Source organism: Perca fluviatilis, chromosome 10, assembly GCF_010015445.1.
Source record: "Perca fluviatilis chromosome 10, GENO_Pfluv_1.0, whole genome shotgun sequence".
In the NCBI taxonomy this organism is placed as follows: domain Eukaryota; kingdom Metazoa; phylum Chordata; class Actinopteri; order Perciformes; family Percidae; genus Perca; species Perca fluviatilis.
In genome coordinates this window covers 27,034,960-27,061,916 of record NC_053121.1, presented here as the reverse complement: position 1 = coordinate 27,061,916, position 26,957 = coordinate 27,034,960, and the positions used below count along the sequence as shown (strand labels likewise).

The 26,957-nt window shown below is 39.1% G+C and overlaps 1 protein-coding gene across 3 annotated transcripts in view; it reads right to left on the bottom strand.

The window, feature by feature from the left end:
- Positions 1 to 26,957, bottom strand: part of LOC120566768 (ecto-NOX disulfide-thiol exchanger 2-like) — a 224,529-nt gene that overhangs the window by 7,299 nt on the left and 190,273 nt on the right. For all 3 annotated transcript variants that reach the window (XM_039813405.1, XM_039813407.1, XM_039813406.1), the window contains 3 exons: positions 21,712 to 21,849; positions 7,378 to 7,434; positions 6,465 to 6,570 (listed from right to left, as the gene is read on the bottom strand). In XM_039813405.1, coding sequence (XP_039669339.1) covers positions 6,465 to 6,570; positions 7,378 to 7,434; positions 21,712 to 21,849 — 301 coding nt within the window. The remainder of the gene's footprint in view (positions 1 to 6,464; positions 6,571 to 7,377; positions 7,435 to 21,711; positions 21,850 to 26,957) is intronic.

The window sequence follows — 26,957 nt, the reverse complement described above, 5'->3', positions numbered from 1 at the left end:
GCTTCTCAGCAGGAGAAGAAACTGTTCATCCCGACGGAAATTTTAGAACAACAATTATGTGCATTCAAACTACCGCACACGTGTACCACCGGGATACATTGGTACAGATCGGAGAATATGCAGGACACTTTATTACAGACGCAATACTCAACACACTACGCAAGCTTCGCCTGCATGGAGACCAGCGGTGGTGCTCGATGCCTCTGGCCGGTAAAGAGACCTCATCAGTGGGGAGCGTTAAACGAGTGTGCCGGTGGAAAGCTAATGCTAGCCGGCCACCTGTTCCACCAATACTGCTCATTGAGCAAACTGGACTACATCCAACTTCAACGAAACTCCCAACGTGAGTTCAGAGACTGCTGTGCTGTGTTTTTGTTGTTGTGGAAATATTGCTGTGGACAATCCAGCCTGCTGCTCTGTCACCGGGTAAGACTACTAGTGGAGGTGGGCTGTGTTACCCATTGACATATATATAATGGACCAATAGACCCCGTTGCTCTGGACGGAGACCAGTGAAGGTTATTAGAAGCACTTTTCCAGTGATCACTTGTTTTACTGCGCAGCCTCCAACTGACAGAGACAACGTAAATGCGACGTGAGCAACGTGTCTGAAAGTTGTAAGTCTTCTGGTAGCTGTGCCAAGAGAAATCTCAATCATTCCCAATCTTACAGAGACGGAGAGTGTAGGTATATGTAAGGAGCTAACATAAGCACAGGCTAATTATTGCTAACTAACATGCTAGTTAACATTAGTAATTAAACCTAAACAGCTAATGTAAGTCGAAACTGCCTGCGAGCTTCTCCTGTATTATACGGTAATTCCTCTACTGTGCGACAGTAAGTCACTTGGTTATGACACAATCGTTAGCCTATTTTTACAAAAACGTCTGCTACGGAGCCATAACGTGAGGTACAAGGTAATGGAGCCTTTTATACGTTGTCGTGTTTCTTTAGAACTAAACAACAGACAAATAGATTCTTTAAACACTTCAGATGTAAAGTTATTCACAGTCAAGTGACGTAAAAAAAAAATGTCGGCCAGTGGAATGCTAACAGGAGGTGATACCTTTGTAGCAACAAAATGGCGCCATCGGAGGTTCGAGTTCTGAAGCGAAGCTTACCCCCTTGGTGTTACCCCGGACTGCCTGTTATAGAAATAGGGTGATTTGTATCCAACTAACTGCTAACTGCTGGTGGAGTTTGTGACTGTAAAATGCCGACCATTCTAGCTACATCCCACGCAAATTTATGGCTGTGTTTGTGATGTTTATACCACAGCCCACCAAGAGCTAATGCTAGTAGCTATGTGTTAGCCTTCTTTTATGGCTTGGTTGAATTCTAATGTAGAATGCGGTCTGTTATTTCTTGATAACAGACCGCTGCTAAGGATAACAGACCGTTGCCATGCATAGCAGAGCGTTGACATGGACACAGTTCTGTTCCCTCTGGAGCTATCAATCAATCCACTGAAAGAAGTCCGGATAATGTATCAGCTGTGGCAAAAAAGTATATGTTTTAAATGTGTAACACCACTTGAGCCACGGTGAAACGTTTTTTCGTGTATATGGTTGAAATGACAATAAAACACACTTGTTGAGTTGATCATCTCACTGTCTGTCTGTAAACAGTAGGCGTGGCTTGGGAGTAGACGCTGAAGCAGTGAAGCAAGTGCATTCTGGGATTTGGTGTCTTTCATCCACATGAGCCAAAAACACATTTTCTCGCTTTTCTCGGCCTAGAAGCAACCAATTTCTAAAAAGGTTTCACATTTCTACTACACAAGTGACCCAATTTAAATATATATTCATCTTTCCAATGGTGAAATATTCCTTTAACTATGACATTAATGCGATTAATCATATATACATATATATATATAAATAAAAGCAGACTAATAATATAGTAGTAGAGAAGTAATAATATGTATTACTTCTCATTATGCATATACATTTATTACATTCATGTTTACATTCAGTTGATTCTAGGGTTGGGACAAAATATCGATACGGCAATATATCATCGTCCTTCTATGTGCGATATGATAATCGATACGCTGGCGCCAAATATTGATATTTTAATTAATAAAACAAGGCACTCTAAATAGATTTCCCTGCTCCCAGTGTCACTACTTCATGGCTCCTTGAGGCTCAACACATGAATCAGGGAAACTTGAACATAAGTTAACTAGCTGAAGAGGAAGATGTTTTCAACAGGATGGTGGAAAGCAGAAGAAAATAACAGATGCCCCAGCCACGTTTAAATCCAAAGTCTGGACCCATAGTTGCTGTATAGTTCTGTTATTTTAATTTACAGACTGAAAAAATTGCGCTGCAGAATTGTGCTGTTTATTAACAGTTTGGACTTGCAGTGAAGAGAGAGAAAACCTGCACTTAACCTTTTCACGGGCATTTTGTAATGCATCTTCATAGGATTGTTTAGCAATATATTGATTATCGTAGAATCACTGTATCGAGATATTATCCGTATCATAAGCCATGCATTGTGTATCTTAAGGTACCCTATGATTCCTACCCCTAGTTTATTAATTTGCAATTACTGTCTTACACAAATCTATATTACCTTATTTCATATTTTCTGTTATATTTATTTATTATTTATTTTATTTTCACAAATGTAAATATGGCAGATTATAGCCTTAGGCTAATTTCCATCTGCAGACCCCCTGGCAGGTTGGTGTAACACAAAGTAATAAATACATACAGAGACACTATATGCAGACTATATACAAAGAGACAAGGACAAGAATAGTGATCACATCATGTTGATCCTATAACTGGCACTATTTAACATCTTATGTCTTAGATTGTCATTTTATTTATTTTTTTACTTGCGATTTTCTGTGACAAATCTAATTAGCATTGTTGGAGAGAACCTGAGAGCCAACATTTGAAGTGACAATGATTGCTTCTGTAATTGTTGTGCATCTGACAATAAATCATTTAAAACTTATATTATTCTTTCTGTTCTTCCCTGACTGAAAAACAAGCAAGGATGCATCAAGTGCCTTTTTCTTGTCAGACTCCCAACACTGTTAAGAGCCTCTTTTATATTGCGGCTCCAGATTAGAGGGAGTGTTTGATGACGGCTTTGATGCCGTTATCTTTCATCAAAGCTGTGTGCTACTGAAACTCTCCACAACCTCAACCAAACCATGTGCTCTCGACTCTGATAGGGCCAGGAGAGAGATAATCCTTCACCACAGCTTTTCGTTAGAGCACCACAAGGCTGATAGAAGACCCCAAAACTTCAGCTGAGATTTGGATGGTGGGTCTCCAGATGATCTGACCTCAATATGTGTGTCTGCATGTATGGCAGGCAAAGCATGTGAGCTAGGCTTAAGTTTATACGTTCTACGCAGAACAACAAGATGAAATTGAGGGATAGTTCCCAATTTATTGCAACTTATGCTTATTTTTGGCCGTTTTGGCCATCATTGTATGTAACTGATGAGATCTGGAAACAAATCATGCACGTTTGGGTCAAGTGTGATGTCTCTTGGTTTGTTTTCTCAACACACAGTAAGCCTTGATATGGTTTGGGAAATGACAGAGAAAGAGATAGAGATATCAGAAAAACAACTTTTTTTGCTCGGTTTTATTGTGGTTCCATACTAAATAACACACAGATTTGATGTACTGCTGAATGCTAAAAGATGGTGATGACGGAGTGGATTGATGACCTGCTTTAATCAAAAATCATATTCTGGTGTTGGGGTTGTAACAGGGAGTGATAAGGAAAATTGCTGTACAGACTGCGCCAAATTTATGGAAATTGCTGCAAAAATGCAGTATGCCTGTAATATCTTAAAAAATATATAATAATTATTTCAGCCTTTAGCTGAGTCATATCGGTTGCAGCATTCCCACATTGTGTGTGCAGCATTCCCACATCTCAGCAATTAAAGTGCAGGATCGTAGCTACCATTGAGGACATTGTGGTGTCCACAATAATAATTATGGGAATTTGAGGGCGGATTTTATTATTTAAACATATTAAAAATGTAATGTTTTCAGGCAGAAAACTACATAAATTGAAATAAAAGGGATATCTCCTCCTACCTGACATTGTACAGAAGGTTTTTAAAGAACATTTAGACCATAATGTAGGGAGATAAAATTAAATTGTGATATTTTGTATTTTAGTTTGGTTGGTGGCCAGGGAATAATGTCTTAGGTTGAGGTTCAGCTGGGAGAATTTGGACTCTTGAGCTCAGTATTTCTAAAATCCTAGTTTTGACTCTGTTAACTTCATTAAAATCATGTAACAGGGTAAAAATGATCACCAAATCTACAAAAAATAAGACCCAAGTTGTAATAAAACAGAATTATTATTAACAGATGATTTGATGGTGTTTTCAGAAGCACAATAGTTGTTTCATTCTTATTTGAAGAAAGAAAAAAAAACACAGCTCGTACTGGAAAGGCCTTTGCAGCTGAACAATACAAATAAAAACACTTTCATCTAGTATACTTTTGCTTCTCAGTTTTTATGAAGGCGTTCATAGATTACACAACTGTGTTCATCTACATTCACTGTGTGGAGGGAGAGAAAAGGCAAAGAGATTCAACCCTGATGAAACATTTTCCTTCAGAATTCAAGTGTCCCTTTTCTTTCCTGCGATGCTCACTTCAACTCAGCATCAAACAAGACGTCAAGAGGAGTGATTCTGACATAAAAAGGTGCCAGAATCTTTAACTGTGGCCCACCTCTTTCTGAGCAAACAGCCAGAGTGGGCATGCACAGAGGACACGCACCATTGACTACCTAACTACCTGCTATGACACACCTTTCTTCCAGTGCCAGAAAAACCTGCATCTACTGTACAGTAGATGCAGTTTTTTCTGGCACTGGAAGAAAGGTAGAACTGGACCCAAATAGAGACATATAGAAAGCTTTATTATTTGTTAAACTCTAGCATAATTTGCATTTCCTTTTTACTTCCTAACAAGACAAGTTTTATCATTCATGCTTTGAGCCAACGGATGTCCTTGACAATTAACATGTGAAAATGAAGTGCGCCGGAAAACAGGAAGCAAAATAGGACAAGGCTTTGTTTACTTCTATAAATAATGTAGTTTATTACACACCAGGGAGATAGATGTTGGCTATATTTCCCATTATCATAAAGTCACATTGTGTTATGTAATCTAATGAGTAAATCGAGCTCTTTCTCTCTTCATATCTTTCTCCTCTCTTGCTCTAACGGCTATGTAATTATGCATAATTATTACGTCAAAGCGACAGAAGCAGAAATACAACGGGGGAAAGGTTTTTTTTTTTTTTTTAAAAAAAAAAAAAAAAAAAAAAAAAAAAGAAAAAATAAAAAAAAAAAAAAATGTAATCCAATTCAACAGCTATGTAGTGTGTGTACTCCCTTTGTGAAACTATAATGTTACATTTCTGTTGAGACCACCATTTTTGAGGACGTTATTTTGTACACTTCCTGTAAGTGTTTTGGTGGCACAATTACCAAATTAAATTTGTTTAGCTCAATTTTTTAATTCAAATAACATATTAAAAAATTGTTTTAATAATATCAGAGAGCCATCATCATAAAGAACAGATTAACATATTAAAAACAGCATAAACATATGAAGCATAAGACATAAAATACTGTAGAGCAGCTTGTATAGGTCAGATAGGCTACTGAATTAATATTGTGGTGCTAACATCAGGATGCTAACATTCTCACAATGACATTGCTAACATGCTGATGATTTGCTGATGACCATTTACAATGTTAACTATACTAGTTTAGCAAGTTAGCATGCTAACATTTGCTTATTAATGTAAAACTGGAGCTGATGGAACTCTAACTAGTTTTGCAGGTTATTGGTTTATAAGAAAGTATTAGACAAAGTAAAATGGTTGACCTGATGATGGTGCTAGAGGAAAATTCAGGGAATCACTAAAGTCCTTGGGATTAACTCTTTGGGCACCGTACATAACTGTATGAAACTTCATGGAAATCTATCTGATAGTTGTTGAGATGTTTCAATCTACACCAAAGCAGAGGACTGACTCAATGACATTGCCATCCCCAGAGCCAAGCTGCTAACATGACGAAAACAGCTTAAACAGCGGATTGCACTTGGAATAAGACTATAAAACAACTAAAATGTAGGTTGTTAAAGGCACACTATAGCCACAGTTGAAAATCTCAAACTGAGTGATTAAAAGATGGAAACTTTCTGTCAGGATGTTTATACTTTAATTATATTCCTAATATTCATGTGTCCATCAACAGGTACATGTTTGTAACAGAAACTTGTAATGTTAAGATAAATGTGTGCGCAGGCAGCTTTTCATGTAATTAATGTTTTATATGGTTTAGGCTTCATTGTGGATGTGTTGTCAAAAAGACACTTTTTCACCCCCTTGATCAATTGTATTGTTGTTTTGTAAATGCAGTAATGCCATGGAGATACAGTAAGGCAGCATACCGATTAGGAGTGCATCCCTCTCGGATTGTATAGGACTGGGACGATTCTTCTCTGGAAGACCTTCCTTGTCCTGACTGCAGGACACAACTGATGATGCTGTTACATCCTGAGGAAAGACAGAGGTCACAAAACACTGTTGAAAGACCCACGTAGCACCCCAATTTAACACCAATGCTGCTGAATAACCTAAACAGGGCTCAGGGTAGTAAGAGTCTAATATTTGAGGGTGTTTTAGCAAGCATGCAAATAAGAGTGTAAGCAAATGGAAAATTAGGAATACACACAAAATAATCCATAAAAAAGGACAAGATAATGAGCACAAGATGAAGGAGCGAAAAAACAAAGCCAGCAGCTAATGTTCTGACAAAAGGGAAAAACAAATAAGAGTGGAAGAGAGAGGAAAAGGAAATGCTACGATGCTATCATGCTAATGATCAATCTGTTGTTCCTGTGAGCCTGTGACAGCCTCATACATAGATGTGAGGATAGAAGAGGAAATTTGGATCCGCGTGTGTGGCAGGAAATACATTTATGTGCGTCTAGTGAAGTTTCTAAAACGAGAATTGTGGCGATGGAAGGTGGCTTGCCCTTCAGAGTCAAGTCTAATCAGAACGCAGTGACCTTGTCTTCAAGTTCTTGTCTAATGTGAGAGTGTGTGCAAGTATGTATTAGAGTGTGTTCATTTACCCTAAATGTGCACTGTATGCTGGCCCTTCATTTTCTAACCCAGTTGTGTCTGGGTGATTTAGTGACAATTAGCCTACACTCCCTGTGAAGATTGGCCTGCAATGATATGTCATGTCAGTGGAAGAGTTACAAGGGGGGAGGAGAGGAGGTGAAATAAATACAAAAAAATAAGGGGAAGAAAAATATTTAGCGTGGAGTAGTGAGAGCTTAGTTTTTTCCCACTTACACTGACTTGATTAGCACTCTGTTCGCTCCCTCTGTCATCTTCCTTTAACGTCTCCAGCTAGAGTAAATTAGAAAAATGAGAGGAAACGTCAATGAGAAACAAGTCCCCCCACTAATGCAATCCGACACACCAAAACTCACTCTCCATCCCTCTCCAACTCTCTCAGACACACACATACACATGAACAGCCGCAGCAGCAAAAGCAGCAGCAGCAGCATGAACAAAGCCTAGATTCAGAGTGACCTTTTCTGTTCAAGTTTTGGAGACAAAGTCGGATAAAGAAAAGTCAAATAGTTTATATGAGTATATGGCTACACGTCCAAGAATAGAAACCTTGTTGGAATTGTTGGGGCTTTGTAAAATATAGTGTGTGGTCTAGACCTACTCTATCTGTAAAGTGTCTCGAGATAACTTATGTTATGATTTGATACTATAAATAAAATTGAATTGAATTGAATTAAAGGGATACTTCACCGATTTAGCATTAAGCTTTGTATCAGTAGAAACATGGTAGTATTTTCGAATGACCGTGCTTCCCTCCCTCATGTCCCCCTGAGACGAGAGATCTCTGTATTGTGGGTCTGGAAAAAATCTTCTGATGACTGAAAACGACGATTTTTGCATCATCGGAAGATTTTTTTGCCCAGAGGCAATGGACTACAGCCAGTAGTAGCAAGGGGGTAAGCTTCGCTTCAGAACTCGAACCTCCTATGGCGCCATTTTGATGCTACAAAACGATCACCTCCCGACTGCCATTCATTTTGACATCACTTTGACAGCGAATAACTTTACATCTGAAGCGTTTAAAGACTATTTGTCCATTGTTTATTTCTAAAGAAACATGACAATGTATAAAAGGCTCCATTACCTTGTACCTTACGTTATGTCTCTGTAGCAGGCATTTTTGTAAAAATAGGCTAACGATTGTGTCATATAGTAGAGGATTACCGTATAGTACAGGAGAAGCTTGCAGGCAGTTTCAACTTATTATTAGCGTTACTGTGCAGCCTCCAACTGAGCTCGAAGACGTAGCTGTGACGTGAGCAACCTGTCTGAAAGTTGTAAGTCTTCTGGTAGCTGTGCCAAGAGAAATCTCAATCATTCCCAATCTTGCAGAGACAGAGAGCGTAGGTATATGTAAGGAGATAACATAGGCAGGCTAATTATTGCTAACTAAAATGCTAGTTAACATTAGTAATTAAACCTAAACAGCAAATTTTTTATTAATAAGGGAAAAAATTCCACTAATTAACCCTGACAAAGCACACCTGTGAAGTGAAAATCATTTCAGGTGACTACCTCATGAAGCTCATTGAGAGAACACCAAGGGTTTGCAGCACTATCAAAAAAAGCAAAGGGTGGCTACTTTGAGGAATCTAAAATATAAGACATTTCAGTTATTTCACACTTTTTTGTTAAGTACATAATTCCATATGTGTTCATTCATAGTTTTGATGCCTTCAGTGAGAATCTACAATGTAAATAGTCATGAAAATAAAGAAACACATTGAATGAGAAGGTGTGTCCAAACTTTTGGCCTGTATATGGTTGAAATGACAATAAAACACACTTGAGTTGACCGTCTCACTGTCTGTCTGTAAACGGTAGGCGTGGCTTGGGAGTGGACTCTAAAGCAGCGAAACAAGTGTATTCTGGGATTTGGTGTCTTTCATCCACATGAGCCAAAAAAACATTTTCTGGCTTTTCTCAGCCTAGAAGCCACTAAACTCTTTTCACATTTCTACTGCATAAGTGACCCAATTTATATTTATATTAATATATTCATCTTTCCAACGGTGAAATATCCCTTTAATATAGGTTCCTCTGCTCTGCGTGGAAAGTCACTTATTTATTTAATAATTTTAATTTAATCAAAGTTGCATCCACAGCACAGAACACATTCACTCAGACAAAACCTTCTACAGTAAATTCATTTGAATAGAAACACACTGTTTATGATGGCACACTTACATACAGTTTAAAATGATTAAAGTATCTTCTCTTACATGGCTGAAGGCGGTGATAACATGACAACAGTGCTGACAGACAGGTGTATGATGAAAGATGACATGTTGAGAGTGGATTTAGGGACAAATATGGTAACTGCATTATAAATCAGATACACAGTATTATGAAAATAATACAGTACTGACAGCTACGATGCTGAATGCGTGTGTGTGTGTGTGTGTGTGTGTGTGTATGTGTGTGTGTGTGTGTGTGTGTGTTAGAGGAGCTGAGGCCATGTACAATGTGCTGGTATAATGTATGTCTTAGTGTATATATGTTAATGCATTTCTCCACCTAATGTGTGCCAGGAGGAAACCGTTTTATTGCGCTTGTTGCATACAATTATCCTCTACCAGATGGTGAAATAATATGAAGGAGAGGTTTCAGTAAATAAATCCACACATGTAAGTAAAAATTGGCATACTTTATTATATCCCTGTCCTAGCCTTGCTCCTTTTTTTTTTTGGTATTCTAATACTTTTTATATATTATTATTATTATTATTATTATTATTATTATTATTATTATTATTATTATTATTATTATTATATATATGTATTTTCCTGCATTACATGATGAGATAGGTCAGGTCACAGTGACCTAATAGAAGATCCAGTGCCATTAAGTGATAGCAGCAATCAGTGGTTTAGTGAAGGTAAACTGATGTAGTAAGAGCTAAAGTTTTACAGGCAGAACATTTTTGATAAAATCCATTATATGTGCTTGTTAAGGAATCGTGATCAAGATATGTACAGAGTAGGACATACCCACTTGTTCCCAAAGACTATATTTAGAGATTAGAAAAAAATGCTGCAATATGTGTTCTGATTGGTCTAAAGTCTTGGAATCTGGTACAGACATAGTTTCGACAAGTATTTAGATCACATGAAAAATTTAAAATCATATGCTTATCAATAGTCAAAGTCAGGATTTTTGAAAAATCAGGAAAACGCTACATTGTGTTTATTTAATGTCTTCCATATGAATTTGTTTTGCACTGAATACATGTGCATATCTTTGATATTGAACTTGTTATGAGTTCATAGATACCAAATACTTGATTGTGATCCTTGTAGTTTCTTAGATACAGACATTTCTTATCATACTATATTAAGTCGTTCGGCAGATGGCACTACTGTTTTTTTACTAAAATACAATGAAATATATAAAACAAACAGTAGTCCCATGTGCCCAAAGACTAAATATAGTATGATAAGAAAAACTCAGCTAAACGAAGATTTGTGCTTAGGCAAGCCCAGAAAACACTTCCACCAAAGTAAATTAAAATTGTCAGTTACAGACACAAAAGGACCTGCAGGAATGGATTTTTGGCTACTTGGGGGCAGCAGAAACAAGTTGTGTACACAACATTGACATATCATCCCCTTTGAAGTTGATATGGCGAACTGGTCAGCAAACAGTTGCTTATTTACACATCCAACAGTTACGGAGAGACATTATCATTCATTTAAAGTCATGTTTGTATCCACCTGATGAATGTTATATATTTATTCTTTTTAAGCTCTGTTTTTGGTCTCTGATTGTAAAAATATCTGGAAGCAAAATGTTCCACTATGTTCAACAGCTAGTTGCTAACAATGTCTGTGTGCTGTTTGGTGCTGAGCATATTAGAGCTTTTTTTTTTTTTTAACTGAAAACAGCTGCCTGCTTCAGCCAAAAACAACACTATGAGAGCGATGAAAGTTAGTCAAAATAGCAGTTGTGGGCCAGACAGCTAAATAATGAGCTGAAACTCACTATAAAGCTCCATTAGGGCGAGGGGAGCTGCAGATTAATGTGATTATTGAAATTATGAGTACTAACTTTAATCACACTCTTCGTTGATGGTGGGAGACTCTAATTGTTGAAGAGCGACACTTCAAAGTCATCATCCTTGTTAGGGCAGTCACAACATTTCAAGGGCTGAGACAGATTAGGAGGATGCAAACACTTTTACCTTTTACCTAGTCTCGCTTTGCCAGACCATCCACACACTACGGAGCGGAGAACGGTCTGGCTACTTCACATAGTATTCTGGGATGGGAGAAAAACGTGCTCTGGTTTATTGGCATTTCTTTAAACCAATCACAATCTTCATGGGCGGTGCTAAGCTCCGCACGGAGCCGCTGTAAAATAGTCGTGCGAGAGAAAACATGGACAGATAGTTTAGCTAGCTGTCTCAATTTACCATGCAGAGATCTGAGGAGCAGTTAACCATAGTCCTCATAAATCCAGCGGAGTTTAAAATTCCAAAACAAAGAAAGCGTAAGGAAACGGAAAATACATTCATCCAGCGGGAATTTCCTGCAGCACCAGAGCAATCCTGAAAGTGGAACGTCAAGGATATAGACTACCTTTTACCTAACAGGATTATAGAGGGATAGTGGGAGTGTTTGTTGTGGCCATACTGGGCTTGTGCTGTGTGTAGGGGCTGATCTGAGTGTTATGATTATGGTGGAGTTCGAGGCAGTGCTGCATGGTGAAGAAGTGACTGTATGTGCTCTACATGTGTAGTAGAGTCCGGATCGGGCCGAATTTTTCTGTCCGAGCCCGGCCCGCGTCCGACAGAGCCATGACCGAACCCGGCCCGAGCCCGACAGGCATTAAGAAATTTGTGTCCGAGCCCGACACAGTTAAAATCAAATTTTTTATTCATACTAATGACACATGTAGGCTACGTTTTTGTGTGGAAAGCCAACTTTTATTAAGCAACTGTAGGAAGGCATTCGGAAATGTCAACAGATGAGCGCATCAGCCCGCACGGGGGAACAAGCGCACGTTAAGCTGTTAAAATGTTCAATGTGTTAACCTTTCCTGCATGGTTCATTTCCGACCATGATCAGAAAACGTTACCTCCAGGGCCGACGTTATAACATGAATAACGTCGGGGTTAATATCCCGTTTCTGGTGAGCAAATTAATGAACTTGGCTTTCAGACTGGGGTTTATTTCGGACACCGCACACACTGTGTACAAAACTTAAACTTATTCCACCAACTCTGCTCTGGTTGCATAGCCTACGACATGTCTGCTTCCTCTTTCTCTAGCTCTCTTCTGCCCACTTTCCACACACACACACACACACACACACACACACACACACACACACACACACACACACACACACACACTCACCCACACGCACTGAGCTCTCTTAAAGGAGCCGCAGCACCATTTTACAACAAATGCCCTGATGTGACCGAGCCCGAACCGAACCCGACCATCATTTCTAAATATCTGTCCAAACCCGGGTATCCATGCCTTAATGTGTAGTCACTGTTCTCTTACTTGCTGGGAAATGAGAGGTAGGGGAGCGTGATGAAGCTGTGACTCAAGAAGCCCCATATAAAGGACAACATACTCCTCTTGTCTCTTCTGACTGACATTGCTCATGTTGCTACTTGTCAGTCTCTCACTGACAAAGGGCTCTTGGAAAGTTGAAATGCTACTGTTTTTCCAAACCTTGCAGGCTCCGCCAGCTGAAACATTTTCACTTATACTATATACACACACCTTTCTCTTTCCTACCTCTTTCTAACTGTTGTATTTGTCTTTACTTATCCAAGAATGGGAATTAAAAAAACTTCTAAAATCAGAGTGTATGAAGATGTCAATACATTATTTAAACATTAAAACTTGGAGGTCAGTTATAGTAAATAATCTATAGCTTAAAGGGACACTTCACCGATTTAGCATTCAGCTTTGTATCAGTAGAAACCCGATAGTATTTCTGAATGACCGTGCCTCCCTCCCTCATGTCCCCCTGAGATGAGAGACTTCTGCATTTGGGGCCTGGAAAAAACCTTCCGATGACGTAAAATGACGATTTTTGCGTCATCGGAAGATTTTTGGGCCAGAGGCAAAGGACTACAGCCAGTAGTAGGATCTACTTCCGTATGTTTTCAACACGCCCACAGGGGGTTGGACTGCCGAGTCTGGCCGAGGTATTCCAAATGAAAACGACTGTCAGCCATCTTGAATCTTCGCTAAACAGGCTCTCGGTTTTCAGCAGAAAACATTTACAACAATTATCTGCATTCAAACTACCGGACGTGTGTACCACCGGGATACATCGGTACAGATCGGAGAATATGGAGGAAACGTTATTACAGACGGAATACTCGGCACACTACGTGAGCTTCGCCTGCACGGAGACCAGCGGTGTCGCTCAATGCCGCTAGCCGGCTAGGGGACATCCTCATCGGCTAGGTGGAAAGCTAACGCTAGCTGTCCACCTGTCTCAGCCATCCTGCTTGCAAGTGTCTGCTCATTAAACAACACGCTGGACTACATCCTCCTTCAACGAAAATCCCAACGTGAGTTCAGTGACTGCTGTGTTTTTGTTGTTGTGGAAACATGCCTGAACAACAGTGTACCGGAACCGGGACTATCCAGCTACCAGGCTGCTCTCGCCGGCCCGTGGAGGTGGACTGGTGTAGAAATAAAATCCAACTAGCTACTGCTAACTGCTGTGGGCTGTGTTAACACCGAGTGGCGCAGAAATGTGGTGATTTGTATCCATTTAACTGCTAACTGCTGGTGGAGTTTGTGACTGTTAAATGCCGACCATTCTACATTACACACTAATTCACGGCTGTGTTTATGCTCGGTGTTTACAGCCCACCAAGCGCTAATGCTAGTATGCGTTAGCTGAACTTTACGGAGCCTATAAAGTGTGTGTACTAAATGTAGCCTGTTTTTATATAATGTCGTTTTTATATATGTTAAATGTGTAACACCACTTGAGTCACGATGAAACGTTGTTCCGTGTATATGGTTGAAATGACAATAAAACACGCTTGAGTTAATGATGCACACATGCACTATTGTTTGCACTACTGTGAAAGCAGCTTAAGTCCAGAATGAGGACAGTGGTGTTTTCTCCAGAAACAAAGAGCTTGTAGCCTTAAGATTGTCTAATGTGATAGCCCAGAAATAGTGGAACGTAAGGTACCGCCATCTCCTTCACGTCACCTGAGGAAAATGAACTCGCTGAGGTCCAGATGATGAATTATCTCTGCTACTACACAGCTCTGCTTATATAGAGAGTCCTGGGACAGAAAGAGGTGCACATAGAAGACGTAAGGAGAAATCCTCACCAGCAGAACGGTGGAAAGACTGGAAAAGCTAAACCAAAAATCTATTGTTCCTGCAGAGAGGAGATGTCAAACCTGCACTTTATTTCACAGGTCCATCGCAGAATAATTTCCTTATAATTTACTAGAAAGTTTCCTGGAAATAACTATGACATGGTTCTAAAGCCATGACAAAAGAGAGGGAGATGCAAATTGATGGCAAAACAATAACTTAGGGTGCCTGGTTAGCTCACCTGATAGAGCAGCGGCCTATATATAGAGGTTTATTCCTCGATGCAGTGGCCGCTGGTTCGCCCTTTGCTGCATCATCTCTCTCTCCCCTTTCAAGTCTAAGCTGTTCCAAAAAACAATCTTTAAAAAAACAATAACTTATTTATTTTAACAAAAGGAGCCAGGAAAATCCATAGTAGAAGGAGAACAAGCTAGAGTAAAGGAGCTCCACAAACCCATCCCTTTAGTCCTTCCCAGTCAAGAAACCGCTCCTCTAGAGGAGCCACATCAGTTTCCAACAAAACTAGAAAACAAAATCCAGATGTGGCAAATGAGGTGGTCGTTGTGGTTGCAGACGTATCCTAAAGACGTTAAGTGACGAATTCCCCACTCCTTTATTGGGTATTGTAGCACCTTATTGTGCATGGATCTGTCTCAGTGTGCTGAGGACAGGGAAGCCTGTCAGAGGGCAAGGCACAAAGAAAAAATTGCAGGGCGACATTCTATTAGCTCCCAGCAAACCAATTTGAGCAGCTCTGTGGATCAAAAAGATGACCTGAGAGCAAACAGCAAGCCACCAGAGTCATCGGGCACCACTTGCCAGTACCATTTTAGTATTATCATTATCCAATTACATAGCTGATTAAACTTGAAGGTAGATTTCATGTTCGCTCTCTTCCCTGTTACCACGCTGAGCCAAAATATGCCAGCAAGGAATTACAGCATAAGAGGTAATGGAGCACACCTGCACTAGAATAAGATCTTTGTTGCATGTCAATAGGTGACCTGCAATATGCAACATATTTGAGGAGTTTTGAAATATGTGGCTCTGTGTCTCATATGGAGCAGAAAAGCAGTTAATTTTCTTTTATTGTACGGTTCAGGACAGTTTGGTCTCTTCACAGCTTTTGTCTGTTACCTTTTGGTCTGCCTATTCTAAAAAAATCCATCTCCTACTTTATGATACAACATCAACACACAACGTTACAAGGATGAAATTGAGGACATGGCAGTGCTGGCAATGATTGTACCCGGGGTAATTTTCCCAAGATATGCAAACATTTTCCGCTTCAAACTGTAAAATAAATCTCATTTGGGAGTAAAAGTTCATTCACAGATTTGATATGCCCTTAAACGCCTTCTACCACACAGGAAACAGTTACAGGCTGTATCTTGATTTAAGAATGAATTTGAGAGAGAAATCTCAAAGTGCAAAATATAACCAGTTGAAATTTCTCTTAAGACTTCTTAGATTAAGTATAATTCCCGTTTAACATTTCACTCACATTCATTTATAACCGTTTTCATTATATCAAACCCCTTTGTTGATACCATTTATGATCAGCATTTTGTCAGCAATAGCCATTAATGCATTTGTAATTACTTCTCTATATAGTAGTTTTCATTGTTAGTGGTGGGGTCCGCCATTCCCACACAAGATTTAAATTGCCTTCACACGCATGGGATTCACAGGAAATGATACAGAAAATTATGCAGCATGTAATTCAGCAATACTGTTTGTAATTGTATCTAATGTATCTCATGTACTCTATTTACATGCACTTAAGTAACCAGGTTACTCAGACAAACCATGTTAATCGCTAATATAACTACTGCTATATGCACTTTAGTAACATAGTTACAGTAAATCTGTGTGTATTTCACGCAGGTTAGTAATCATATTTCTCCCCTACCCCCAACCTTATTTTTGAGGCATGACTTCCTTAATTTAACAGTAGAAGATGTTTCGTTGAGTTGTACAGGTTAGCTTGTGTACGTTTCAGTTTCAGTCAGACTTTGGATTTGGAGCTCTTCTTTCATCCAGCCACGCTGCTGTTTTTACATGTCTGCAATCTTTTATTTTGCACATGCACGCTTGTAAAAAGCAGTTTAGATATCTGGTTAAACGTATACAGTACATGGCAGATAAATCTAGTTTAGGAAATCAGGTTTTCCTAATCCCCTTTACCGATTACTGTAACCAGGGTTTTACATGACTGCTGGAGAAGCCTACTGTAACCCAGTTACTTTAATGCATGCAAACACTTGATACTAGCATCTCAGTTTACTGTTATCTACAACTGTATCGGAGCTGTATTTACTGCTAATGCAAACCAAACTTTTCCTTCTGCTGTCACATTAAGGGCCCTATTTTAACGATCTGAAACGCAAGTATCAAACGTGAAACGCAAGTAGCTTTGTGTGCGGATCTCAGGCGCTGTTGCTATTATACCGGCGGGATAAGTGACTCTTGCGCCCGACGCGAATCTAAAATGGGTTGGTCTGAAGTAGCTAGGTGTGGTTTGGGCGTGACGTGCAATAAACCAATCAGAGCGTCATCTCATATTCCCTTTAAGAGCAGGCGCGCTTGTTCCATGGCGGATTGCTATTATGACCGCGGATTTGCCTGGCGCACGCCAGCGGGAGCTGTCCGGGATGCGGCAAAATAATAAATGCCCATCTTGACCGGGTGGTGATGTTGCTGCGGCCTCTCGGGCGCATCTCCACAGTATGGAGAGGATTGGTGCAGCCATGGAGCGTGGGCCTCCAAACGCACCAACTGCTCCTGTTGTGCCCCTCCCTCCTCCCCCCACTCCATCTCCTCCCACTCCATCTAACGCGCCACTGACTTTAGACCAGGTTTTTCCTGGTCTGTGGCGGAATTGTTTTCTGAAACTGCAAAATAGCACCAGGGAACGTTTGCGCCGGAACACGCCTCCTCTTTTTGCTGAACCGCCCCCGGGAGCGCAAACACATTCCCTATTTTACCGACGTGCGTCTGTGGAGGGAAAAGTCCGCTGTGTGTCAGGTGCAAAATAGGAATGATACATGCGTCGGTGTACAAAGGCAATTGCGCTGAGTGCAAGATAGGGCCCTAAAAGCATTTAACTGGCAAAACACAGGATGTTTTTTTGTGAAGGTGGTATGATGGAAGAAGGCAGATTAGTGAAACCTGATTTCTTTAATGAAACAGACAAACAAAAAGTCTAAGACTGAAATGTTAAGGATGAACTTCATATGCAACCTTTGACATGATTTTGATTTAAAGGTCCAGTGTGTAACGTGTTTTGTTGTTCATTATCAAAATCTGTGTTGCCCGTTCACAACCTTTTTCATGAATATTTACCTCCACCATCAATTCCAAGTATTCCTTTTGGCTTGAAATTTACATTTGCATTTGCATGAACTGGGGTAGATGCTCCATATTCATGCGCCATCTTGAAATACGTTTCTTGTTTTCGCTGTCACATGATAAACTCCCAGGTGCTGCTAATGCTGCAAAAGGGTATCGTAGCTTCCCGGCCCCGGCAAGTTTGAAGAATGAAACATGGAGGACCACACGTATTCAAAATCCAAATTTCAGGAACAGGAGTCTTCTTCTTCGCCCAGAAAAAGAAAAAGGATATTGAAAAAGAGCAAGAGACTGGCTTTTTGAAGCGTGAAGGCTACTGTAGCTATAATACGTACTTTGAACTGCGTGGTGCGAGAGAGTTGATTGCGATATATGATCTCAACGCTAGATGGGAGAAATTCCTACACATTGGACCTTTAAATCTTTTTGTCTGTTCTGCAGATTTTTAACCTGTGCCTTAACGACCCGTATCTACCGGACCGAATAGCAATGCAGATTTCTGTACCTCATTTCGGCACCACTGATATGCCTGTGTTGCTCTCTGATGCGCCGAAGACGAATGTTAGAATAACAGAAACATCGCAGCATGTGACGCTAGTTAACATTATACTCGTCAGCAGCTAACGTTAGCCTACCATTAGCTTGCAGATGGATTAAAATGTGATTTATTTCATTGTATAGGATCCAACAGCAGTATGTTAAGCAGTGTGCTGTTGCCGTTGTTTAGCTACTTGTCTGAAGAACAACACAGACGGTGCGTCGCGGTGCATTCAAAGTTGTTGTAAAATACCCTTTTGCCATGGTGGTTGTTTTTGTCGTTCAACAGCAATTTACTAGTGAAACACGTTATTGTTATAAGTTATAGTTATAAGTTATAGTTATTACATTATTATTAAATCATTTAAATTTGACCATATGGCCTAAAGTTGTTTTCCCCCCTTAATTAGGTTTTGTTTGTCAACAAACAAAACAAAACAAAAATACATGTTTCAGGACAGTTTTTGGGAAGATGATAGACACTTTTTAGCCTTGTATCACTTACAATGCATTGAATTATTAGCTGATTTATAAAACAAATGTTAGATTTTATATCTATACCCATCTATAAAATGACTTGAAGAAGATACTATACAAAAATACTTACTCAACCTTGTATTTTCCCCCTTTTTTAGTCATTAAGTCTGATGGCTGAAAAGAAAACCACCCCCTTATGGCAGCGCTTCACCCAGCCAACACCAAAACAAAGAAATGCTGCTGGTTGCTACTGTGTGTCAGCACTACTATTGTTAAAATGGTCAATTTATTTTATTGTTCTCAGCTGTTTGATAAATGCTGCTAAGTGCACTAAACTTTATCTTTTAATTGAAAAGTTTATTCGACAAAGTTAAATTTATTTTCTTTCTTTCTTCTTACCCGTTTTGTTTACAGTGCCTTGCGAAAGTATTCGGCCCCCTTGAACTTTTCGACCTTTTGCCACATTTCAGGCCTCAAACATAAAGATATAAAACTGTAATTTTTTGTGAAGAATCAACAACAAGTGGGACACAATCATGAAGTGGAACGAAATTTATTGGATATTTCAAACCTTTTAAACAAATAAAAAACTGAAATATTGGCGTGCAAAATTATTCAGGGCCCTTAAGTTAATACTTTGTAGCGCCACCTTTTGCTGCGATTACAGCTGTAAGTCGCTTGGGGTATGTCTCTATCAGTTTTGCACATCGAGACTGACATTTTTGCCCATTCCTCCTTGCAAAACAGCTGGAGCTCAGTGAGGTTGGATGGAGAGCGTTTGTGAACAGCATTTTTCAGTTCTTTCCACAGATTCTCGATTGGATTCAGGTCTGGACTTTGACTTGGCCATTCTAACACCTGGATATGTTTATTTGTGAACCATTCCATTGTAGATTTTGCTTTATGTTTTGGATCATTGTCTTGTTGGAAGACAAATCTCCGTCCCAGTCTCAGGTCTTTTGCAGACTCCATCAGGTTTTCTTCCAGAATGGTCCTGTATTTGGCTCCATCCATCTTCCCATCAATTTTAACCATCTTCCCTGTCCCTGCTGAAGAAAAGCAGGCCCAAACCATGATGCTGCCACCACCATGTTTGACAGTGGGGATGGTGTGTTAAGGGTGATGAGCTGTGTTGCTTTTACGGCAAACATAACGTTTTGCATTGTTGCCAGAAAGTTCGATTTTGGTTTCATCTGACCACAGCACCTTCTTCCACATGTTTGGTGTGTCTCCCAGGTGGCTTTTGGCAAACTTTGAACGACACTTTTATGGATATCTTTAAGAAATGGCTTTCTTCTTGCCACTCTTCCATAAAGGCCAGATTTGTGCAGTATACGACTGATTGTTGTCCTATGGACAGAGTCTCCCGCTCAGCTGTAGATCTCTGCAGTTCATCCAGAGTGATCATGGGCCTCTTGGCTGCATCTCTGATCAGTCTTCTCATTGTATGAGCTGAAAGTTTAGAGGGACGGCCGGGTCTTCATAGATTTGTAGTGGTCTGATACTCCTTCCATTTCAATATTATCGCTTGCACAGTGCTCCTTGGGATGTTTAAAGCTTGGGAAATCTTTTTGTATCCAAATCCGGCTTTAAACTTCTCCACAACAGTATCTCGGACCTGCCTGGTGTGTTCCTTGTTCTTCATGATGCTCTCTGCGCTTTACACGGACCTCTGAGACTATCACAGAGCAGGTGCATTTATACGGAGACTTGATTACACACAGCTGGATTCTATTTATCATCATTAGTCATTTAGGTCAACATTGGATCATTCAGAGATCCTCACTGAACTTCTGGAGAGAGTTTGCTGCACTGAAAGTAAAGGGGCTGAATAATTTTGCACGCCCACTTTTTCAGTTTTTTATTTGTTAAAAAAGTTTGAAATAGCCAATGAATTTCGTTCCACTTCATAATTGGGACCCACTTGTTGTTGATTCTTCACAAAAAATTACAGTTTTATATCTTTATGTTTGAGGCCTGAAATGTGGCAAAAGGTCGAAACGTTCAAGGGGGCCGAATACTTTCGCAAGGCACTGTATTTATACAATATATGTTTTTACATTATACATGTTTAATGTAAGTATACAAGTGCAGATTGGTGTTCAAGTGTTCAATAAATGTTTTTGTTGAGAAATTTTGTGTATCTTAAGTACTTATTAGTGTTAAATTTTATCTTTCAAATAGAGGTTAAAAACAAGCAAATATCGGCCAAAAATAATCGGCAGCATATATCGGCCATTGGCCGACCCTGATTTCAAAAGATCGGCATCGGCATCGGCCTGAGAAAACCCATATCGGTCGACCTCTTATGGTTAGTACAAAAGATCTTGATGGCTTGTTCATTATTAGTGCCTTTAGCAGGGGCGTCGGACTGGTGGGAAAAAGGGGACTGAGTATATACGCCCCTCATGTGAGAAGGGGGCCCACAAAGATACTAGAATGAATAGCTGTGGTGTGGTGAGGGGCCCATAGAGGATGCCTGTGTATAGGATCCAGAATTTTGTGCTATGCCCCTGGGAAGGAGTTCCATCTCTCATCTACTGTGCTGGGTTAATTCAGGAAAAAATTATTAGGCACCAATTCAAATGCACCAACATCTTCACTAAAATGAAGCCTGTGATGTGTTGAATAATTTTACCAATATGCAACATTCGTCATGCACTGACACTCATTATGAAGTATATTCTTTCAAACTATACCACAAATGAGGCCTGTTTTTTTTAAACAATTATAAAATAAAAATAATTATAAAATAAAATAAATTATAAAATAATTACCATTTACCCAAACATAAACACGTTTGACTAAGTATGTGTGTGTGTGTGTGTGTGTGTGTGTGTGTGTGTGTGTGTGTGTGTGTGTGTTTTCTTCTGACCTGTATGTGTGTGGTCTTCAGGTTGTGCAGTCCTGACTTGAGGTCATGGATTTGGTTCTTCAGCTGCTGTTTTTCTTCTATACTCTTCTCAAGCTCTGCCTCTTGCTCCTTCAACTCATCCCTCATTCTCAGCAGTTGCTAAACATAAAGAAAAAAAAAAGAGTGGTTAGCCATTAATGTTCATGTTTGCCACGTTTCACAACTGCTGATCTTTGACAGATAAGTTAATCTGATGCAGGTTCCCAACATTAACCATTAATCAAAAGGTAAAATTTCTTGGGATAAATTCAAAATAAGCACTCCCTCATCAGCTTCTTTATTTAATGTGATGCTGAACAATTCATCAGTTACAGAGGTGCTGTGCAGTGCGTGCCAAGTGGGGTGAAAACTGAGCACCGGTCTGGAGACAGGAAGAGGGGAGGGATTCAGTTAGTTAGACCTGCACATAATGAGCTCATCTGCATATCTAAGACATCATTCATACCAAGTATTAAAAATATGTTGTCTGCTAATGTTGTCTATATAATGAATGATCCAATTACACCATAGTGTTTTTACATTATGCAGTTGTGGTCTGTGCTCTGTCTGTATCATGTTTTATTTGTGGTATACACTTTGCAGTACAGATAAGTAGACAGATGGCTGGCAAATAGCACAAATCTAATAATCATATCTGGCACAATGATGGTGGTCCAGTAAAAACTGGTGAAAGTACCGGTATTGAAAAAAGGGACATACATATACATTATGTATATGCATTGCACAACTCATGCACTGAGGCAGTTCTAGCCCTTTACATATTAAAAATAATTTAAGTCTCACAACGTCTGAAGTTAATTTGAACAATCTCTTAAGGCAGGTTTCTTTTGAAATGTAGGTTCCTGTGTCACAGGAAACCATTTGCAGCTTGAAGTATCAGCTAAGTCATCTGAACAAACAATATGATTTTACTAATTCATACAGACTATATTACTGTACATATTATTAATATACTGTATGTTAACAGGATGACTGGCTAACAAGCAGAAACCGGAAATATAAAATTAACCAGATGTAATCAGTTTAAAACCTGGTATTAACGTCTGTATTTGGAAATTTTATCAGGTAAAGGAACATATTGCACTTTGCATGTTAATGTGCAATCTGGACTGAGGTCTAACTTAAAGATGCAGTAGGTAAGTCTTATAAAACTAACTTTCTGTCATATTTGCTGAAACTGACCCTGTGTTCCAGTAGAACTACATGAATTATGTAATATAAAAAAAATCCAGCTCCTCTGGCACCACCTACAGCCTGTAGATTTTAAAGATCTGAAGAACGATGCAGATGTAGCCACATTTCTTCTCGACAGGTAACATAATTACCATGAATGATTTATCTTTCACTTGGTTATTAGTAGTCAAAAGTCCACAAAGATACGTTGGTGAGGATAATAGTAATGTTTGCACAGTGGTCGGTTACAGTAGCCTGCTAGTTAGCATCGTTTTACTTTTGGTGAGTAAAGTTAACATTGTGTTAGTGTTTAGTTATTGAAAATGTTGTCTGACATGCCTAGGCAGTTGTGTCAAACTCCCTTGTGTGGGAGGGGCTTAGGAGATGATTTGGGCTTCAGCAGAAAGGGGAGAGGGACTGAGAAGTTGTCAATGTTCAAATTTGTGGGCAAAGTCCTGGATCTTCACAATCTTACCTACAGCAGCTTTAATACTTGAACAATGACTTTAACCCTATTACTTCAAGCCTCTAATATTGACCGTTGATTTGTGTTTATCCTACTGTCTACTTTATTCCCATATAATGCCCATATTTAATGCTGTCTTTTTTTAAACTTTATCCTTGCAGTGCTATAGTTTCTATATTACTATGTCTACATTATTCTCATATTTAATGCTGATCTCTAGACTTTATCCTTGCACTATTGGACTTATTTGCACTACCACCATGACACAAACTCTAATAGAGCACCTTGCCATGCATACTGAATCACAGGGTCAGTCCCTGCCCTGTCACTGCAAGCGTCTCATGCTTATACATCCCTTATTACATTCATGTGGATTTTTTATTTAGTATCTTTGTTTTTATTGTCCATATTATTCATGTGGATTTGTTATTTTATCATCCTGTTTATGATGTATGTGTATGTTGTGTGTGATGTTTTCAAGCTACTAGGACCTTGAATGTCCCCTTGGGGATCAATAAAGTATCTATCTATCTATCTATCTATCTATCTATCTATCTATCTATCTATCTATCTATCTATCTAATGTAACAGCACATTTTGTAACTGGAATATTAATTGAACCTTGTGATTTTGTTGATTGTGCAACCTGAATCTCAGGTTGGTATAAATGTAATGTGTGCAGCAGGTGTTTGTGAGCTGAAGAACAGAAGCTGACATTTGATGTTGTCAACCATGCCCAACTACTTATCCAATTTCCTATCATGATGCAGACAGAATGCAGGTAACAACACACACTTAACAATTTCCTGATGACATATTAAGATTAAGATATATTGTGTCTTCAGTGTCAGATTAAACCGAGTCCTTATATCCAATGGGAGGATATTTTCTCAATAAGGACAATCATTTGCATAAATTGCAGTGACACCTGGCTGCTGAGGTCAGATCATAATCCAAACAAACATCTTATCAAGTTGCGTGTTTATATCTTACATTGACATTTCCTTCATGCAGATCAAACAGAGTGACTTGTAAATTAAAGCGTGGTGTGAACCTGATCGAAAAAGGTTACTACTTAACACATTATTAGATGTAAGCCCAAAAGCAGAACATTAATTTAGAGGCTTGACTCAAAACACTGACTGCAGAACTAGTGCATAATTTGTAATAATTAAGACTTTTTGCTGATTAGACTATTGGCAAGCACCAGAGGCAAATCTCCACATGATGAACAGAAGATTGTGTTTGCCCTGTTCAGCTTGCTGATGTATATGAACATGTATGTGGAAATGTGTAGCATTGGAAAAACAACAGTCAACCTTTCATAGGGAAATATAATCTTTAAAATGTTTTTGCGTTTGGCATCATTTAGATAAAGAAATAATAACAATAAAAATGTTTATTAGGTTTGAAAGTGTACATCAGAGGCCCGTTCCAGAAAGCAGGTTTAGTGAAAACTCTGAGTTGGTTAACCCTGAGATGAGGAAAACTCTGGGTTTTCCGTTCCAGAAAGAGAGGTAACTTAACCTCGGAGTCAGTTACTATGGTAACTGAGTCTGTGAACCTAACCTGGTCGGGAGCAGGTTTTCTTCAAGAAACCTCGAGTTTCTCTCAGTCTCCTCCCACTGAGAGGGAGGAGAAACTCATTTCCTCATTCATTCATTCAGTCTGTATCAGGCGCATTTTAATGCAGTTTTATCTGCATCAATAAAAAAACGAATTGGTTTATATTTGGCAGATTATAAAACGTTTTTTTCTCAAACATGTCACGTCCTTTTGTCGACGATCCCATTGATAAAAAAGCTGTATTAATTCACAGAGAGTTTACGTCGGTATTGATTCCCGACTATATATATATATATATATATATATATATATATATATATATATATATATATATATATATATGTATTTTCATTTCCACATAACCGATTTTAGAGGTATTTTTTATCACAGTCCATTAGATATGTAGATACCTTATCCGTCCTCATATCACTAACATCAACCATTGTGGACAGGCTTTAACCCTTGTGTTGTCCTTCGGGTCCCATTGACCCGAAGGACAACACAAGGATTATGTGCTTCCGTTTACTTTGTTGAGAATTACTCTCTAAAACCGGTTTCTTTTAAAGTAAGTAAGTAAAGTTTATTTCTAGAACACATTTAAACACAGTTTAAGCTGACCAAAATGCTGTACAAACAAGAACTAAGGTGCTGTATTAACCCTTGTTTAGAAAAAAAAAAAAGATATATTTTTGTCCTTCGGGTCACTGGGACCCGAAGGACAACACAAGGGTTAACATCCCAGCAGATTCTTTGTATCGCATTTTTGCAAACAGCAGTTTTCTCAACAACAGTGTAGCGGATCATACTGTAGGCTAATAGTAGGCTAAGCCACTGTATGCAGAGCAATCAGAAAAGTGTGACTCGCTCTGAAACGTTTTTTAAACTTTTTTGTAGTGTTCCCTGGACAGTAGAGCCATTAAAAAGAAATACATCATTATACATTATAGTTCTGTTAATGATCATGGTGCTGCAGCCTCAGAATGGGATTAGTATAGTTTACTTTTTCGCCTGCAGGATTGCACCTAAATGAAATTATAGGTGTAATACAATTCCAGTTTTCACCAGTAATATTATAAGTTAACTGTGATTAAATATGAAATTAATACACTGTGAATGTGTAGCTACGCATTGACTCGAGCAGCAATTTTCTCCCACACCAATTCTCTCTCTTTTGCAGCAGCAGCCGCTGTCTTGCTTTTTTAACGAAACACATGTTCAAACTCGCTGTTTGTGCGCATGAGTATTTCCGCCGACCCGTTTGTTTGTGGTTGTTACCATGGTGAATCGTAGAATCATGGCTCCATTCATACTGCCTTTTGTGCACGCGCGTAACCCTGAGTGAACATACTCCGAGTTGATTGAACCAACTCATATCAGCTGTTCTGGAACCGAAAACTCAGAGTTTCCCATCTCAGGGTAAATCAACTCAGACATCAGGGTTAGACTCAGAGTTTGTTAAACCTCCTACCTGGAACGGACCCCAGCTCTCTCCTACAGGATGCATGTTTTTCTGATAATACTTCAGGCTTTTGAAGGAACAATAACAATTTCAGGAGTATAATGTTCAAATTATCCATGTTGATGTTTTCATTTACATACTGGAGACAAATTTCATAAAAGGTGATTACAATGCACTTTGTCAACTGAGATGGAAGTTGAGAAAAGCTTTTCCACTGCCTTGAAAACTATATTTTCTATGACATCTTTACGCTTAAGGAAGAGCTGCAAGCTGGGGCTATTTGACAACACAGCAGGTGATCAGAAAAGTGGATTTCTGCCTAAGGAAGTGTTTTCTTTTTTTTTATGTGGATTACTAAATGTTCCTGAGGGTAATATTCTATTAAATATAGCCTAAAGCTGTGGTTCTCAATGCTGGTTCCTAGGATACCTTTCTTTTCTATCATTTTAGCCACTTAAAGGTGTAATTTCTGCCAAACTCTATTGTTCAATCAAACAACACATCACATCCCAACCTGTCTACAAACACATGCCTGCAGCTACC